The sequence below is a fragment of the Eptesicus fuscus genome, chromosome 9 (genome assembly GCF_027574615.1).
Source record: "Eptesicus fuscus isolate TK198812 chromosome 9, DD_ASM_mEF_20220401, whole genome shotgun sequence".
In the NCBI taxonomy this organism is placed as follows: domain Eukaryota; kingdom Metazoa; phylum Chordata; class Mammalia; order Chiroptera; family Vespertilionidae; genus Eptesicus; species Eptesicus fuscus.
The window spans coordinates 70,687,652-70,706,521 of record NC_072481.1 but is presented as its reverse complement, the minus strand read 5'-3'; the positions used below and the strand labels follow the sequence as shown (position 1 = coordinate 70,706,521).

Below are 18,870 nucleotides of genomic sequence, written 5' to 3'. Positions count from 1 at the left end.
AAAGTTTGAAAAGGGAAAAAGAACAAAAGATGTGAAACACAGTATCTGTCTGAATAATTCAGATGAATTTGGTAATGAATGAAAGAGCAAAGATTAGGTTCCAGTATAAATTTTCTGAGGATACTTTCTTTGACATAATAATTTATTTTTAGAAGTGGTATCCCTTGTGATTTTTCTTTTAGTGCAGTGCTTTGGCATTTCTTTGGGGATTATCACAAATCCTAACCCGAAAAGAAGAAATTGGAAGGTCTGATGATTCATATAGGAATTATATTCAGATTCAAGAAGAAAGAAAATATTGAAGAAGAAGCCTAGATTATAAGTAAGTTGTATGGAATGACAAAATATGCCCATGGTCACATTACACAGGACTAGAACTTTATCCATTTCACGATGTTAATACAGAATATTTCTTATAATATGAAATCTTTGATATTGAACACCAATTTATGTAACAAAAATGTATTATCAAGTGTAAAAATTCCTATTTCACACAAGTAAAATTATTTTGACCAATAATATATACCTGTTTTTCAAGTTTAGTTTGAATGTCTTCCAGCTCTCCATTTCTTATTGTCTCTTGTTGTAACATTTGCTGCTGTTGCTGAAGAGTATGTTGTAGAATAACATTTTGCTCAGAGGTCTCTTGAAGACTGTGATTTTTTATCTTTAGCTCTTTCTGTAAACAATATACCTAACAAATATATACATTTCTCATTATAATGACATGCTTCAAATAAAAAACACAAAATGTCAAAGCTGTCTGCCTTGTTAGATAATTATCACACTTGCCATGTGGGACAATTATATTTAGGCTATAGGTTTTTATGTGGAGGGGCAGGGTCCATCTTTCCGATGAGGAGATATGCTTATAGGGTTGGCCCTTGGATGGTGTCTGGGAATGTGGATTTTGACATTCCCTAAGAGATAAAATTGCTTTGTCTGGCTAGGACATTAGGACAGTGAACCATGCTTTCCTTTTGAAATTTTGATACTTCTTGCTGTTCCTGAGTGACCAGCCCTCCCATAAAAAAATATTGATCTTTGAGTCATAAGCAGGCTTCCCTGGGCAGAAATACGTTACCATATTTCACTGCTACAGAAAGAAGCATGTCTATGTGACCCCTCCCAGAAGAAGGAAGAGAACATAGGAGGCCATGAGTTTTGTCATACTCCTATTGATGTATCTTTTTCCCTTAGTAAAAATAAATTATAGCCACAAAAGCACTGCACAAGCATTATGTGCTATTTATTACATTATTGTTGCTATTATTGCTATTGTTTGTAAGATTATATCCTAGCAATGCACTTTTGAATATTCATGGTCCAAAAAACACATAAAGGAATGACAATACAAACTAAGAAATCATACCTATTCACTCCAAATATTTAAAGACTTGAACATTGCATTCCCGCAAATTGCTTTAAAAGATACCTTTGAAGTGATCTGAAAGCACTTATATTGAGAGGGGAGAAAATGCCCTTTGTCCTAGTTTTCCAAATTCTAAAAAAATTATTGTTAAATTTGAATAAACAATGCAGTATAATTTAATGTATATTTTATAATATTCTTCACTTGCTCCCAAAAGAAGGTGGTTAAACAAATGACCTTGATATGCTGAGCTCCTTCATATCACTTTGATTTAAAGTGATACAACCAGACAGGCTGGTGTGGTTCAGTGATTGAGTATTGACCTATGAACCAGAAGGTCACGGTTCGATTCCTGATCAGGGCATATGCCCGGGTCGCAGACTTGATCCCCAGTGTGGGGTGTGCAGAAGGCAGACAATCAATGATTTTCTCTCATCATTGATGTTTCTATCTCTCTCTCCCTCTCCCTTCCTCTCTGAAATCAATAAAAATATTTATTGATAAAAATATTATTTTAAAAAATAGATGTACTTGTAAAGTTTTTTTGAAAATAAACAATATCTCAAAAAGAAGTCACTTGACAAATATTCTATATGTAAAGAAAATATTCATTTACCTCTTCAGATTTCTTCTTTAGCTGTTTTTCAAACTTTTCCTTATTTCCTTCCAATTGATTCAAATGCAAGGCAAGTTCTTCCTTACAAATTTCCAATGCTGAATCTAACTGTCTGACCTAAGCAGCAAAAATTCGAAACAGGAAAATCAACTTATATTAATAAGTGTTTATTATATGCTCAACATTTTATAGATTTATGTCCTAATGTTAATTCACTGCTTCAAACAGTGAATATATAGTCAAACTTAGAACATAAAATATTATTACAGAAGAGATTTATTTAAAAACTAATTTTTTCATTGCAAACTAAGAAACCAGAGAATGGAGTTGAAGAATAAATAGGACATGAACAAGTGAAAAATGTCATTCCAGGAAGAGGGAGTATGTTCAGAGTTAAGTCACTGTAGAAGGGAATGGTGAGAAGGTGGCAGGAGATCAGCGTATCAAGAGTATGAATTTGCTAGAGTTGTGTATTTGGGAGATAAGGCTGGTAAGATAGAGGGGCCAGCCATCAAGAACCTGTAAAACAAATACTCTAAAAAGCCTACTCCTTAAATTCCCGTGATCAAGAAAAATAGCAAACTGTTATATTGTGCTAATGCTGAAGTCAGTAAGAAAGTGAAAATGTTTTTGTCAGCTAGGGAAAAAATAACTAAGGAGAAGGCTGCTTTTGCTTTGAATCAGTGAAAATAGTTTTAGAAAGGCAGCAATGTAACTTGGTTCAAGGGTTTTATAGTTGCAAATGCTTAATATAAAGAGAAAATTAGCAACAAGTAACCCAAATCAACAAATTTATTTTTTGAAAAATTAGTTCAAGAGCCAGTTTGCATACATGCTCCATATCCTAACTGCTAATAAGATTCTTATCTTGTTCCTTTCTTTTCCTTATAGTGATTTTGAGCTTCTCGGGTGTTCTCTCTCACTCTCAGTATATTTTATTGATTTCAGAGAGGAAGGGAGAGGGAGAGATAGAAACATCAATGATGAGAGAGAATCATCAATCGTTGCCTCCTGCACGCCCCTCACTGGGGATCAAGACCACAACCCAGGCATGTGCCCTGACAGGAAATCGAACTAGTGGGCTTCTTAGTGCCTGGGTAAATGCTTAACCATTGAGCAACACCGGCCAGGACTCTCTCTCTCTCTCTCTCTTTCTCTCTCTCTCAATGTTGACTGCATCCTATTATGAAAGAAATCTAAACAAGATAAGCAGAAAAAGAAAAAAAAATGTTCCGTCAGATACTATTCTATATCATGAAATTGTCCTTACAATTCTTATTTCTAAAAAGAAAATCTTGACACAGATTTCAAAGATTGTCCCTATAGCTTGTGAATGTAATCATTAACAGCTAAAAAGCTTGTAATTTTGAATGATTATCTTTGTTAATAAACTGTTGCCCTTGTAATAATTTTTAATTAACATTTGTTTATGAAAGTTATAAATATTTGCAAATTTTATTTCTTAAGCATGAGAATGAGCATTGGTATTTGTGTCATCTTATACAGACAGAGAAAAAGAAAATCTATGACTGTCAGAATATCACTACATTGATAATTAGTAATTAGTAAAAACTCATTCAGGCAAGATTCATCACTAAATGTTAAAAACCAATGGTTATAAAGTTGTTAAGGAGCAAGGCCTTTACATGGTCTCCAAAAATCACTGCACATTTTTGTGTATTAATTATAAAGGAAAAAAACAATTAAATCTGGCAGTAATCACCTTAAATAAAGTGTAAAGATTGGTCGTGATCAGACATTATGTGCCTCCTGATGCGAAGCAGTGGGAGGAACACAGTATAACCCATGTGGTGTTCTAGTTGACTTAGACTTTTCAAAATATTCAATGTTATGAAGAATAGGAGACAGTGAGTTTAGGGGAATCTAAAGAACCAAATGCAACACATGAACTATAAGTAAATCCTAGATTGGGAAAAAGAAAAGGAACAAAGCAAAAGCAGTGTAAATCAAGGTTTTACTGGGTATACAAACCCCCCGGACACCCCACTGAAATAAAGAGTCTAATTCAGAAACAAGGCCGGGACTAGGGTGATGCAAGGAAGGTGACTAGAGCTTAAAATTTAAGGAGGCACTTAGCGTCATGAAAGCTCTGACCCTTCCACTTGTATGACCCTAAGAGTAAGCATCTCTTTAAATTTTGCCCTAGAGGCCTTTCCCTTGCTTCACCGTAGTCCCATGTTTGTTCTATAGGTCTGTGGCACAGCAGATATTCTGCAAGTCAAACAAGTTCCCTGGTGATGCTAATGCTGCCAGTCAACATTTGAGCATACTTTGAGCAACAAGGCTATAAAAACATTTTAAAATAATTGGGAAATTTTCAGTATGAACTGTAATGCCAATAATGGGGTGATCAGACATTATGTGCCTCCTGATGTGAAGCAGTGGGAGGAACACAGTATAACAGCTAAATGATGTTATAACATTGAATGATGTTATTGAATTATTGTTTACTTTCTCTGGCATGTACAGGTGGTGTGGTCCTGAAGGAGAAAGTTCCTGTTAATAGGAGATGTAACTTTAATTATTAAAGGTGCAAAGTGTTATGACATTAGCAACCTCTCAGGTAATCTGTCAAAAAGGAAGTGTGTGAGCAGGGGGAAGAGATACTGGGTGGATGCAAACACAAGGGTGTTTATGCATGTGTGTACAGAGAGATGAAGTGACTATAGATAGCATTTAACAAACAGTGAATCTACAAAGATGTTCTCCCTACTATTATTTCAATATTTTTGTAGAATGAAATTTAAAAATTAATAAACCAATTAAAACTAATGAATAATAAAAACCAAACATCTACTACTCCATTAGATTTCTTATTTTTGAACAGAGCTTGAGAGTTTGAATCTCATATAAATAAACAACATTACTGTATACAAAACACTTACTGCTCTGATGAACCAAAAACCTACTCAGGGGTACAGCCTGGGGGCAGCTGGATGGGAATTCTACACTACCCTTTCTTCAACAAAAGCACCTAAGCTCTTCTTCTCCGCCCCCCCTCCCCCTTATGACTTTCTTTTTTGGGGGGTGGATGTAGAGTGGAAAATACAAACAAAACAATACATAAATAAAATCTAAATCTAATAAACACTCTCTCAATTTTCTATTTAATAGCAGGCTAAAAAATTGTTTTAATTTACTGATTTTCTTATTACTTGTTTAGAATTTTCCCATCAACTTTCTAGCTCTCATTAAGCTAGAAGCTGTATCATATTTTTCTAAGTGATACATTTTTAAACTGGGCCCTGGCTGAGTAGCTCAGCTGGTTGAAGCGTTGTCCCAATACGCTAGGATTGCAGGTCCAATCCCAGGTCAGTACATATACAAGAATGCATAAGTAAATGGAAGAACAGATTGATGTCTGTCTGTCTTTCTGTCTCTCTCTTCCTCTCTCTCTCTCTAAAAATCAATCAATCAGTCAATCAATCAATCAATCAATAATTTAAGCCCTAGCTGGTTTGGCTCAGTGCATAGAACATCAGCCTGCGGACTAAAGGGTCCCAGTTTCAATTCTGGTCAGGGGCACATGCCCAGGTTGCGGGCTCGATCCCCAGTAGGGGGCATATTCTCTCTCATCATTGATGTTTCTATCTCTCTCTCCTTCTCCCTTCCTCTCTGAAATCAATAAAAAAAAAAGAATTATTCAGTATTACTTAAGTTATAAGAATTTTGTTTCTAATTTTGACTTTCCCCTCAATGACAGTAAAACTATTAAAGGTGCCAAGGGAATAAAACCCAACATCATAATTCATTCTTTTGTTGATTTCCTTCCTGTCTCTTATCTGGCTATTAATATGTAGAAATAACTTATCAGATGATGGGCTAGATGTGTTAGGTGGTTTAAAAAAAAAAGAAGTTAAGTGGCAATATAAATTTTATTTAATAAAATTATTTCATGCCCACAACCTTTGTACAGTAGTGATTTTGAATATTAATTATCTTAGAGGTTAGTTTTACATAAATAAATGAATTGACATGGCATGAAATGTTAAAAGTTTTAGAAAATACTATAGGAAAGTTATGGATAAAGATATAATTGTGTTTATATGGGTATACAAGGTCACAAAATGGATTAAAAACAGAGTACTAGGCAAAAGTACTACACAACACCGATTTTTAAAATTCCTTTATACTCAAGCCATATATGACAGAATAAAGGTAGCAGTATGTTTGGATCTATTTTTAACATTAAAAGTGCAACTGAGAAAATACTAAATACATAATAATTACGTATTAAATTATGAGTAACTTAGCATATGCTAAGCATTTTATGTACCTCATTAATTTGAATCTCACACTATTGTTATTCTTATTTTACAGATAAAAAAATTAAAGTTCAGAGAGCATAAAAAACCTAGCTAAGGTTATGTCAGTTAGTAAATCGTGAAGCCAGAACTGAAACCTAAGTCAATTTAGCTCCAAAGCCCATGCTTTTAAGCATGAAGATATATTAGCCACAAAACTGTATTTTATCTGGAAATTCTGAATTTACCCCCTAATTAATCTTAGAACAGGTAGAAAGAAATAAAACTGGACTGTTTACAGTTTCATCTCCCTTCACTTTCACTGTTAATTCTTTACTAGTAATATTAATAAGTAGCTAATGTTAAAAAAATTAATGTTAAAAAATAATGGAGGTTAGATAATATAACAAAGCAAAAAGATCAAAACTCACAATGAAGAAAATAAATCTTTACCTCTTAATTGATTTTTATATTGACAATTTTTACAATTTATAAAAAAAGTGGAAAAAAACCCACAGGAATGTCTCCATTAAGAAAAAAATTTTTAAAGCCTTTTTATTATCCTCACCTAAGAATATGTTTATTGATTTTTTTAGAAAGAGCAGAGGGAAAAAGAGAGAAAGACAAAGAGAGAGAGAGAGATCCATGTGAGAGAGAAACATCAATCGATTGCCTCCCAAACACACCCCAACCAGGGATCAAACCCAAAACCTAGTTATGTACCCTGACCGGGAATTGAACCACAATCCTTTGGTGTATGGGACAATGCTCCAACTAACTGAGCCACCAGTCAGGGCTAAGAAAAAATTTTTTTAAATTTCTTTAAGTATTAGCATCCTAACCTTGATTGTTTCTTCAGATACTTGGTTCTGTAATGCTTTCAAAGCTTCATCTTTCTTCATATTTTCCTTTTCCATTTCCTGAAAACACAGATTGATAAGCAAAAATATAAGTATGCTTATAAATATTTTAGCATTACTAACGTGCTGTTTAACAATTGATAAAGGTATGTTCAGAAACATAAACTTAAGATATTACTCAGCTTTTAAACAGCATTTTTATAAAGATGGTTTTACCCTTTTGCTTTCTGTCAACAGTCTGTCTAGTGATTCAAGATGATGCTGTTTGCAGATTATGTCTTGCTGCAACATGGACATAGTCTTTTCTTGCTCTTTAAATTGCTGGTCTTTTTTCTCTAGTTGAGATTCAAGCTTAACATAAAAATAAGATTTATTAATTTTTATGTCTAATTTTTTAAACTTTAAAACATTTAAATATACAAAAAGAAATATAATACTCATGTTAAATGACTACTGAAATTACATAGATTTTTGCATTTTACCAAATTTCCTTTAGTTTCCCTCCTTTTAGAGAAGAAATGAAACCACATGCCCATGTCTTATCCCTTTACTCCTTCACTAATACTAGACTGAAATTGAACTGTATCATTCTGTGGTGTGTTTCATTCTTATACATGACTAGAGGCCCAGTGCACAGATTTGTGCACTGGTGGGGTCCCTCACACCGGTGCATGATTGGGGGCCGGGGAGGGACCGCGGGAGGGCTCCAGGGCATGTCCGGCCTGTCTCGCCCAGTCTCGATGGGCCGGACTCCAGCAGAAAACTAACCTACCAGTCAGAGCATCTGTCCCCTGGTGGTCAGTGTGCATCATAGCTAATGGTGGTCAACCGGTTGCTTAGGCTTTTATATATATAGATTTTTTGTGCTTTTAATTTATGCATTTAATGCTATAAGCTTCCCAGAGCTACTCCAGTTGCACCCCACAAATTTTATGTTGTGTTTTCATTTTCATTCAGTGTAAATTGTTTTAATTAACCTTGAGACTTACTCTCTGATCCATGGATTATTTAGAAGTGTGTTGCTTAGCTTCAAGTATTTGGGTACTTTTCAGATATCTTAATGGTTTCTAGTTTAATTCCATTAAAGTCAGAGAACATTCTATGTATCATTTCAATTTTTACATTTGATAAAGTTTATTTTGACCTAGGGTATGGCATACCTTAGTGCACATTTCATGAAGGTGCACTGGAGAAGAATGTATATTCTATTGTTGGGTGAAACCCTTATATAATAAAAGGGTAATATGCAAATAGACCGAACGGCAGAACAACCGAACCAAAGTGTAATATGCTAATGATATGCTAAGGATGCTCAACCGCTCGCCATGACATGCACTGACCACCAGGGGGCAGATGCTCTGACCGGTAGATTAGCTTGCTGCTGGGGTCTGGCCAATCAGGACTGAGCGAGATGGGCTGGACATGCCCTAGAGCCCTCCTGCGGTTCCTCCCCAGCCCGGTCATACACTTGAGGGGCCCCAAGTTTCCTTCTGGTATTATTTCTTTTTGCTTGAAGAACCTTATTTTAGAACAACTACACTGGTGGCAAAATCTCTAAACTGTCCTCCATTTAAGAATGTCTTCATATTCCCTAAATAATATCTTTGCTGGACATAGAATTCTATGGTTGATGGATTTTTCTCTTTCAGCACTAAATGTTTTCTCTTCTAATCTTCATGGTTCTTGATGAGAAATCTACAGTAATTTTAATCTTTGTTCCTCTATATGCAATGTGTTATTTCTCTCGATGCTTTTAAGATATTTTTGTTTTTGGTTTTCAGCAAGAACTTTGATGTATTTTAAAGTTGTTTTCTTTAACCTGTTTGAGCTTGTTAATTTGTAAACTTATTTCCTTCTATTTTATTTGTTATTATTATTTTAAAATATATTTTTATTGATTTCAGAGAGGAAGGAAGGAAGAGAGATAGAAACATCAATGATGAGAATCATTGATCACCTGCCTCCTGCACGCCCCAACTGGGGATCGAGCCCGCAACCCTGGGCATGTGCCCTGAGCAGGAATCGAACAGTGACCTCCTGGTTTATGGGTTGATGCTCAACCACTGAGCCACATCGGCTGAGCTATTTCCTGGCCTTTGACCAGAATCAAACCCGGGACCCTTCATTCTGCAGGCCAACGCTCTATCACTGAGCCAAACCAGCCAGGGCTTTATTTTATTTTTAAATATGTTTTTATTGATTTCAGAGAGAGGACGGGAGAGGGAGAGAGAGAAACATCAATGATGAGAGAGAATATGCCCCCTACTGGGGATTGAGCCCACAACCTGGGCATGTGCCCTGAGCAGGAATCGAACAGTGAACTCCTGGTTCATGGGTTGATGCTCAACCACTGAGCCACATCGGCTGAGCTATTTCCTTCAATAAAGTTGTGAAGTTCTCAGTCATTATTTCTTCAAATATATTTTTTTTGTACCAATCTTACTCTCTTCTCTGGGACTCTAATGACATGAATGTTAGATCTTATGATATTGTCCCAAAGGTCCCTTGAGGTTCTGTTCATTTTCTTCCAAATGTTTCTTTCTCTCTTTGCTCAGACTGAATAATGTCTATTGCTCCATATTTCAAGCTCATATTTTTTTCCTCATTAGTTCCATTCTGCTATTAAGCATATACAAATGATAAATTTTTTTACTTAGCTTTGGGTTCTTGGTCTCACACCTTTTTCTTTACTTTTGTTTTTACTATTTACTTTCCACCCACAGTTAAGAGTGCTTCTATTCTCAACCAATCTTCAAGCAACTGATATCTCTAGTGGAAAAGAATCTACAGAATCATTTAGTTTGGTAATGTGAAAAAATAATGATTGGGGGGTGGGTAGGGGCTGGGAGAAGAGGGGGAAGGGGGACAGAAATAGGAGATATCTGTACTACTATCAACAATAAAAAATATATTTAAATTGAAAAAAAAAGATTAAAACTGAAATGGCAGGAGTGCTATATAGAAAAGCATTTAAAAATGACCCAGGCCGCCCTGACTGGTTTGGCTCAGTGGATAGAGCGTCGGCCTGCGGACTGAAGGGTCCCAGGTACGATTCCAGTCAAGGGCATGTGCCTTGGTTGCGGGCAAACCTCCAGTGGGGGGTGTGCAGGAGGCAGCTGATCGATGTTTCTCTCTCATTGATGTTTCTGACTCTCTATCTCTCTCCCTTCCACTATATAAAAAAATCAATAAAAATATTTTTTTTTTAAAATGACCCAGGTCTGGCTGGGATAGCTCAGTGGTTGAGTGTTGACCCATGTACTAAGAGGTCACTAGTTCAATTCCTGGTCAGGGTACATGCCCAGTTTGTAGGCTCGATCCCCAGTAGGGAGTATGCAGGAAGCAGCAGATCGATGTTTCTCTTTCCTTCTCTCTCTCTCTCTCTCTCTCTCTCTCTCTCTAAAAATCAATTTTAAAAAACCTGTTGTTCTTTATTTAAAAAAAAAAAAAGATTCAGAACTAATGGGATTCTAACTGTAGTACTTGCCAGTAACTTTTCTATGTCTTTATTTCCTCATATATTAAAAAAAGGAAGTTAGACTAGTAATGTTAAGGTCATTTTTAGCATCCATATTGTATATCTACTTGCAAAAATATTAATTTCTTACTCTTTCAATCTGTTTTTCCATTTCTTTATGCTGTTCAAGATGAATTTTCTTTGCCTTTTCAAAAGCTAAACAAATTTTCTCATGTTCTGTGTTGATATTGGTTTCTAGACTTCTTATCTTTTCATTCTTTTCCTAGGAATACAAAAACACTTGAAAAGAATTTAATTGAGAGGTAGTTTTACATAAGAATATATTAGTAAAGCATCACATTTGTGATACTCTATTCTTTAAAGATTCATAGTGGTTAATAAATCAAACTGCAAAAATATTTAAATACTTATTAAAAAGACAAAATGGTTATTTTAAAAATTGTATCAAAATGAGAAAATTAAACTACTTAAAAAAAACTGCGAATATCAAAGAACTACTACTATTTCCTTCAACTCTACTAGGATAAAAATGAGAAAAGGTACGTAACACTTGCATATATATTAACCTAAAGATATGAAAACAAAAAAGGAATAATGGGAGGAGTTTAGAAAGTATACCATGTATACTTTCCTATATGGTATATTTTATAATAATAATACTAAAACAAATATGCTGTCACGAATTAAGTGCCTTGAAATCACAGTGAATTTGTAGCAAAAACAAAGATAATTTTTACCATAAGCTCCTGTTCAAGTTCCGCATTTTTTGCAGCAATAGAGGAATAAGCAACTATTTTTTCCTCCAGCTGTTTCTCTAGAGTTAAAAGTTGAGAACATTTCTTTGTCATCTAAAAACAGATTAAAATGAAAAATTATTTTAAAAACCTACTTTAAAAAATGAGTTACAATTTAGAAGAAAAACAAATAATGAAGGGTAGATCAGAGATACAATGCAGCTCGTTTCATCTATATAATACATAAGCAATTTAATTCAGACCCTCTATGTCTAAATAGGATTGCACCTTAACCCATTTCTTAAAAGAAGCTATTAAAAACTAAATTTAGCCCTAACCAGTTTGGCTCAGTGGATAGAGCGTCGGCCTATGGATTGAAGGGTCCCAGGTTTGATTCCGGTCAAGGGCATGTACCTTCGTTGCAGGCACATCCCCAGTAGGGGGTGTGCAGGAGGCAGCTGATTGATGTTTCTCTCTCATCGATGTTTCTAACTCTCTACCACTCTCCCTTCCTCTCTGTAAAAATATCAATAAAATATATTTAAAAAAACCGTAAAATCTACACTAATAAAAGAGAAACATGCAAATTGACTGTCACTTCATGACACCCACAGCCAATCACAAGTGAGTATGCAAATTAACCTGACAAAGATGGCGGCGGCCCCTCCCCCCCAGCCACTTCGGGCCTCTGGGCAGTATATATGCAGGTGCGGAGCAGCCAGGCGGGGCAGGACGCCTGCTATGAGGGGGAGAGGGATGCGGAGGGAGCTACAGGAGCGGCGCTCCGGCTGGAGTGAAAACTGAAGGCGGTGGCCAGAGCGAAGGCCTGGGTCCTGGGTGCCAGAGGAAAACCAGTGCCAGCAGCCAGGGGATGGAAGGCCTGTTGCACGAATCTTCGTGCAATGGGCCTCTAGTTAGTATAATAAAATGTTAACAATAGTTATTTCTGATGGTAGAATTGTCAATAATTTATTTTTCCTTTGTCCCTTTCTGTATTTTCAACAAGGTTGTACTAATTTTATAATTTTTTAAAAAGTTATTAATCTTAGTACTTGATAATTTTCTAAGTAAGCTAAAGCTATAATTACAGACTGACTAAATCTCCTTTTCCATTACTTAAGCAAGCTCCTATCCCACAGGTCTTTTTCTTGGCTACAAACTTAAGATGAGAATTCAGACATTTAAAAAGTGCCCCCAGAGATAGCTGCAACCCCTGGTTTGAAGGATGAGTATAACAAACATATGTGATCTGGGTCCACAATTACCTAATGAGTTATCCTTGTTCTGACCTCAGTGGAATGAAGATCAGATATTCAAAAAACACACATTATCCCCTTTTCAGAATGTAATCCATAGCATATCTGTACCAGATTCATATGCAGTTTTTTTTAAACAATGCACATCCCTGAGTATAACTCAGTATCTGCTGAATCAAAATCACTAGGATCTAGAAATCTGCATGTTTACCAGGAGTCTCAGGTGGTTCTACTGTTTGCAAAAATTTGAAATCCTCTATTATCACTATTTTTCTTCCAACTGCATAATCCAAACACTTTACTTGTACATGTGTATTATCCACATTAAGTTATACTTAGAAGAAATAAGAGTATAGCGCAGTATAAATTCCATCAAATTTTATATCTTTTCGCGCCCTAAAGTGTATTTCCTACTTTTAACATAGGCTATAAAGCAAATGTTTCCAAAGAGAATTTTAGAAAGAATTTATAACTTATGTGGCGCCATTAATATTTTTAAATGTATAAAACTGGACTTAAATATACAATTTTTAATAAAAACCATCAATAATATATTTTTTCTTATATGAAAATGTAGCCCATATAAACTGTTAATTCAAGCTTACTTCACTTTCAAGTTTGCTAGAGTTTGAAGCTTTCTCTAGCAGCTCTTCTTGAATCAGCTGAAACTGACTAGTTCTGTGGGCCATGTTAACTTTCAAATCAGAATTTTCAGCTTCTATTTGCATCAACTTAGTACGGAGTTCTTCTATTCCAGAAGCAAGTTTTTGCCTCTCTCTTTCATATTGCTTGCTCACGGTATGTTGATCTTGATCTTTTATACTTTCTGCTAGTAAAAATAAAAGGAAAAGTGTTTAGTATAAACTTCAAGAAAAAAACCTATTGCAATGTTAAAAGATTTAATCATAAAGTTTAGTTTTTTATCTAAAGAATAGTAAAGGGAATGGAGGATGAGATATACATTAAGGAAAATATAATGAAGCGAACATGGTAAGCACAGTACTTTCTAACTTAAATACATAATAAAGTGGGAATAAATTCTTCTTTATCACTCACTTTTATAGACTATTCCTTCATACCAGAAAAACTATTCCTTTGTACCAGGAAGAGCCCTTCTCTGCCTTTAAAAATCCCATTTTTTTGGATAGAAATCATTGTTAAAAAAATAATTGTTTTAAAAACAACACAACAAAACCCTTGTCATGTCTCCTTAAACTGAAGTTAATCATAAAATGTATTTGGATAACCTGAGATCATTATAAATATTTTGATATAAATGCAGATTCAAAAGCTGAAAACAGTGACTCCCAGTCCAAACTAACTGATGAGAATTCAGTGATGCATTTTAAAACTGAAGGTTACCAGAGGCAGTTGTTTGAGTATACCCTTTCTCCATTATAAACATACACACCTATCCTCACACCTCAAGATAATGGGAGCTTCAGAATTCCTTTATAAAGGCATAATGTAAATGACTGCATGAAAACACACACAGATGTGGAAACAAGTAGAGATGTACTATGACTTTAAGGGTTGTGTAAATAGCCATTTCCTATCAATTCTCCATCTTGCTAATATTTCACTTTCTACACTAGCTATCTATCATTGGCTCTATTCTTCTTTGATGTCAGAGAATCTATGACATATATTTATCACCATCCCTAAAAACTAGCATTCCTTCTGCTAATCCATCTTTCTTCTTTCTATTCTCTCTAATAACTTAGATATCTACTTTTCTCTGCTGTCATTTCTGCTGCTAGCAGCTCATTGCATTTGAAGATAGACTGTGATACATTAAAGCTGTACATGTTAACCACTAAGGCAACCACTTAAAGGCAAGAAAGATGAACAAAGGCCAATAGAACAAATAGTAAACAAATACTAAGATGGTAGACTTAAACCCAAAATGGAATACTAAGAAGGCAAAGATGAACAAAGGCCAATACAGTAAATAGTAAACAAATACCAAGATGGTAGACTTAAACCCCCAAGGATTGATAGTTACATTTAATGAAAGTGATCAAAACATTCCTATTAAGGAGCAAAAAATGTCTACCTGCTTATAAAAGAAAGAACTAAGTATATGCTTTTTATAAGACAATCACTTATACATAAAAATACAAGTTAAAATTATGGGAAAAAATCATACTAGGCAAACACTAATCAAAATAGTTGGTGATAAACTATCAGATAAAAATAAATGGAAAGATGTTTTGTGCTCATAAATTAAAAAATTACTATTGTGAAAATATCCATACTACCCACAGTGATCTATAGATTCAATCCAACCAACATCAAAATTCCAATGGCATTTTCCACAAAAATAGAAGAAACAATCCTATAATTTCTATGGAACCACAAAAGACTCCAAATAGCCAAAGCAATCTTGAAAAAGAACAAAGCTTGGAGGCACTATGCTTCCTGATTTCAAACTATATTACAAAGCCATAATATTCAAAACAGTATGGTACCACATAAAAACAGACACATAGATTAACAGAACAGAATAAAGAGCCCAAGAATAAATCCATGCATACATGACAAATTAATTTATAAAGGGGCTAAAAATATACAATGGGAAAAAGGACAGTCTCTTTAATAAACGGTGTTAGGAAAACTGGACAGTAACATGCAAAAGAATAAAACTGGACCACTATCTTACACCACACAAAATCAGCTAAAAATGGATTAAAAACTTGAACATAAGACCTAAAACTATAAAAATCCTAGAAGAAAACATAGGGAGTAAACTTCTTAAACTCTATTTTGGTGATGCAAAGGCAACAAAAGCAAAAATAAACAAGTAGGACTATATCAAATTAAATGCTTCTGTACAGCAAAAGAAACCATCAACAAAATGAAAAGGAAATGTATAAAATGAAACAATATATTTGCAAATCATATATCTGATAAGGGGTTAATATCCAAAATATATAAAGAATTCATACAATTCAATAACAAAAAACAAACAAACAATCCAATTAAAAAATGGTCAGAAGATCTAAATAGACATTTTCCAGAGAAGACACACAGATGACCAACAGGCACATGAAAAGGTGCTCAACATCATCAATCATTAAAGAAATGCAAATCAAAACCCTAATGAGATATCACTCACATCTATTAGAATGCTTATTATGAAAAAGACTAGAATTAACAAGTGTTGGTGAGGATTTAGAGAAAAGGGAATCCTTGTATAATGTTGGTGGGAATGTAAATTGGTGCTGCCCCTAAAGAGAACAGTATGGAGATTACTCAAAAAATTAAAAAGAGAGAGAACCAAGATGGCGGCATAGGTGAACACCTGTAATTGCTGCCTCTCACAACCACATCAAAACTACAACTTAAAGACAAAACAACAATCATCCAAAACCACGAGAAAGCTGGCTGAGTGGAAGTTCTACAATGAGAAGGAAAGAAAAAAGCGCACTGAGACTGGTAGGAGGTGCAGAGATGCAGAGGTGCAGAGGCTCCCGCAAAACAGGCTGGCAACTGGGTGCACTGTTGTTTTTTTCAATTGGGAGGGAGATACAAGCTCTGAACTCCAGTTCCGGGTGAGACTCTGGGGACCCAGACTAATACAGGGAGAAAATGGACTGTCTGGCATCGGGCTGGAACACAAGGGTGGCTTTTTCTCAGAGGTGCTCAAGCGATCATAACTGGGGCTCAGGACGCGGAGACACGGGGACCTTTCTGGTGCAGAGCTGACTGGCAGCCATTGCTGTTTGCTCCGCCCTGGTGATTCCCAGAGACCCTGCCCCTCCCAATTTACAACCCCACCCAAGCTGTGCACGGCAGCTTTTGCACATGAATGGCCTGTCCTTTTGCAGCCTAAAACCTAACAAACTGCAGCTGGGTCAGAGAGCTCCAAAGCTTCCAAAAGAAGGCCCAAAGCGCAACAGCAGCAGCCTGCCTTGCTTCACAGCTAGGCCTCATCTGGGCACTTCCAAACCCTAAACAAAGAGGAGGAATCTGCAGATCTCTCTGTAGCTCCTGCTGGGTGGCCCTAGCCAGTTGCTGACTTTGCACCTCCTTGGAGATCCAAGAGCAAGTGTACACAGTGGTCGGTATGAGACCATACCAGATTACAACTCTTCACATCCATAAGTGACACACTCAAGGCGCAGACTCAGTGAGCACCAAAGCCCCACTGAAGCAAGACCTGCCCCATAAGGGTGTCTCCAGCACAGCAGTTCTTCCATTGTAGACACAGCTGTTCCTCACAGATAATTGGCCTGGAGGTCAATTCCTCCCAGTGATACCAACAGCAATCAAGGCTCAACTACAACAGGACTGTGCATACAGGCCACAAAGGGGTGCACCAAGAGTGTACATCTCAGGTGATTGGGGAGGCTGAGCCACTGAGCCCTATAGGACACCTAGCACACAAAGCCACTCTATCAACTCAGGGAAGCAGCCAAAATGTGGAGACAAAAAACATGTCACAAATGAAAGAAATAAAGGAAAGCAAACTACTGGATATAAAATTCAAAACCACAGTTATAAGGTTACTCAAGAATCTTCTAGAAACCTCCAAGGGACTTAGTGAGACCTTCAAGGATCTTAGTGAGAATACCAAAAAAGTGGAAAAGGACCAGTCAGAAATTAAGCATACACTGACTGAAATAAAGAATAATATATAGGGATTCAACAGTAGACTAGAGGATCGCAAGAATCAAGTCCAAGATTTGAAATACGAGGAAGCAAAAAAACACCCACCCGGCAGAGCAAAAAGATAAAAGAATTCAAAAACATGAAGATAGAAGGAACCAAGATGGCGGCAAAGTTAAACAACTAAACTGCCGCCGAGCACAACTTCAAAAATACAACTAAAAGACAAAGCATCTACCACCCAGAACCACAGGAAAGCTGGCTGAATGGTAGATTTACAACTAAGAAGGAAAAAGAAAGAACAAACGCAGAAGGGCTGAGGTACGGAGGCACGTGAATCGGGCTGGTGGCGGGCGACGGGATGCGTGGCTTTTTTTCCAACCCGAAGGGAGATAAGCTCCCGATCACTCTGAAATCCAGTTTCTGGGGACGCGCAGGGGACCCAGACACCTACGGGGAGAAGCTGGACTCTTGGCCATCGTGTCGGAAAGTGAGAGTGACTTTCTTGCAGAGGTGCGCCCAGCAATCAGTGTTTACTGCGCTGTAGCGTGGGACGCAGGGACTTGGAAACGGGAAAGGCAGAAAAGGCAGACTAGCAGCCATTATTGTTTGCCACGCCCTAGCCTAGTGACGCCCTGAGACCCCACCCCACCCTGAGACCCGCCCCGCACATTCGACAAACCCGCCCAGGCTCCAAACAGCAGCTTTTGCATATAAATGGCCTGCCCTGTGGCAGCTTAACCAAATAAACTGCAGCTCCAGTCAGACTGCTCCAAAACCACTCAAGCAAAGAGGAGAAAACTGCAGTTTTTGCTGTAACTCCTGCTGAGTGGCCTCAGACAGTAGCTGACCTGCACCCCATTGGAGATCCAGAAACGAGGGCATCTAGTGGTCGGTGTGAGACAACACCAGATTTCAACCACTTGCATAAGGGACACATTCAAAAGGCAGACTCAGTGAGCGCCAAAGCCCTACTGCAACAAGTCCCGGCCCATAAACGTGTCTCCAGCACAGCAATTCTTCCTTTATAGACACAGCGGGTCCTCACAGCCAATTGGCCTGAGGTCAATTCCTCCCAGTGACACCAACAACAATCAAGACTTAACTACAACAAGGCTGTACACACAGTCTAAAAAGGGGTGCACCAAGAGCGTCCACCTCAGGTAACTGGGAGGCTGACCCGTTGAACCAATAGGACACAATAACTACCCTACCAACTCAGGGAAGCAGCAAAAATGAAAATGAGGAGGCAAGGAAACAGATCCCAAACAAAAGAAATGGAGGAGAACAAACGACTGGACATAGAGTTGAAAACCACAGTTATAAGATTTTTCAAGAATTTCATGGAAAAAGCCGATAAATTTAATGAGACCCTCGAGGATATGAAAAAGGTCCAACTAGAAATGAAACATACACTGACTGAAATAAAAAATATTATACAGAGACCCAGCAGCAGACTAGAGGAATGCAAGAATCAAGTCAAAGATTTGGAATACAAAGAGGCAAAGGACACGCCTCCAGAAAAGCAAGAAGAGAAGAGACTTCAGAAAGTAGAAGATAGTGTAAGAAGCCTCTGGGACAACTTCAAGCGTACCAACATCCGAATTTTTGGGGTGCCAGAAGAAGAGAGAGAGCAAGATGCTGAAAACCTATTTGAAGAAATAATGACCGAAAACTT

General features: G+C 36.8%; 1 protein-coding gene across 3 annotated transcripts in view; it reads right to left on the bottom strand.

Annotated features, from left to right (window-relative positions):
• Window positions 1-18,870, bottom strand: part of CCDC18 (coiled-coil domain containing 18) — a 149,227-nt gene that overhangs the window by 74,957 nt on the left and 55,400 nt on the right. For all 3 annotated transcript variants that reach the window (XM_054721376.1, XM_054721374.1, XM_054721375.1), the window contains exons 12-18: window positions 13,187-13,410; window positions 11,329-11,439; window positions 10,722-10,853; window positions 7,330-7,464; window positions 7,096-7,173; window positions 1,989-2,105; window positions 527-694 (exon numbers count right to left, since the gene is read on the bottom strand). In XM_054721376.1, coding sequence (XP_054577351.1) covers window positions 527-694; window positions 1,989-2,105; window positions 7,096-7,173; window positions 7,330-7,464; window positions 10,722-10,853; window positions 11,329-11,439; window positions 13,187-13,410 — 965 coding nt within the window. The remainder of the gene's footprint in view (window positions 1-526; window positions 695-1,988; window positions 2,106-7,095; window positions 7,174-7,329; window positions 7,465-10,721; window positions 10,854-11,328; window positions 11,440-13,186; window positions 13,411-18,870) is intronic.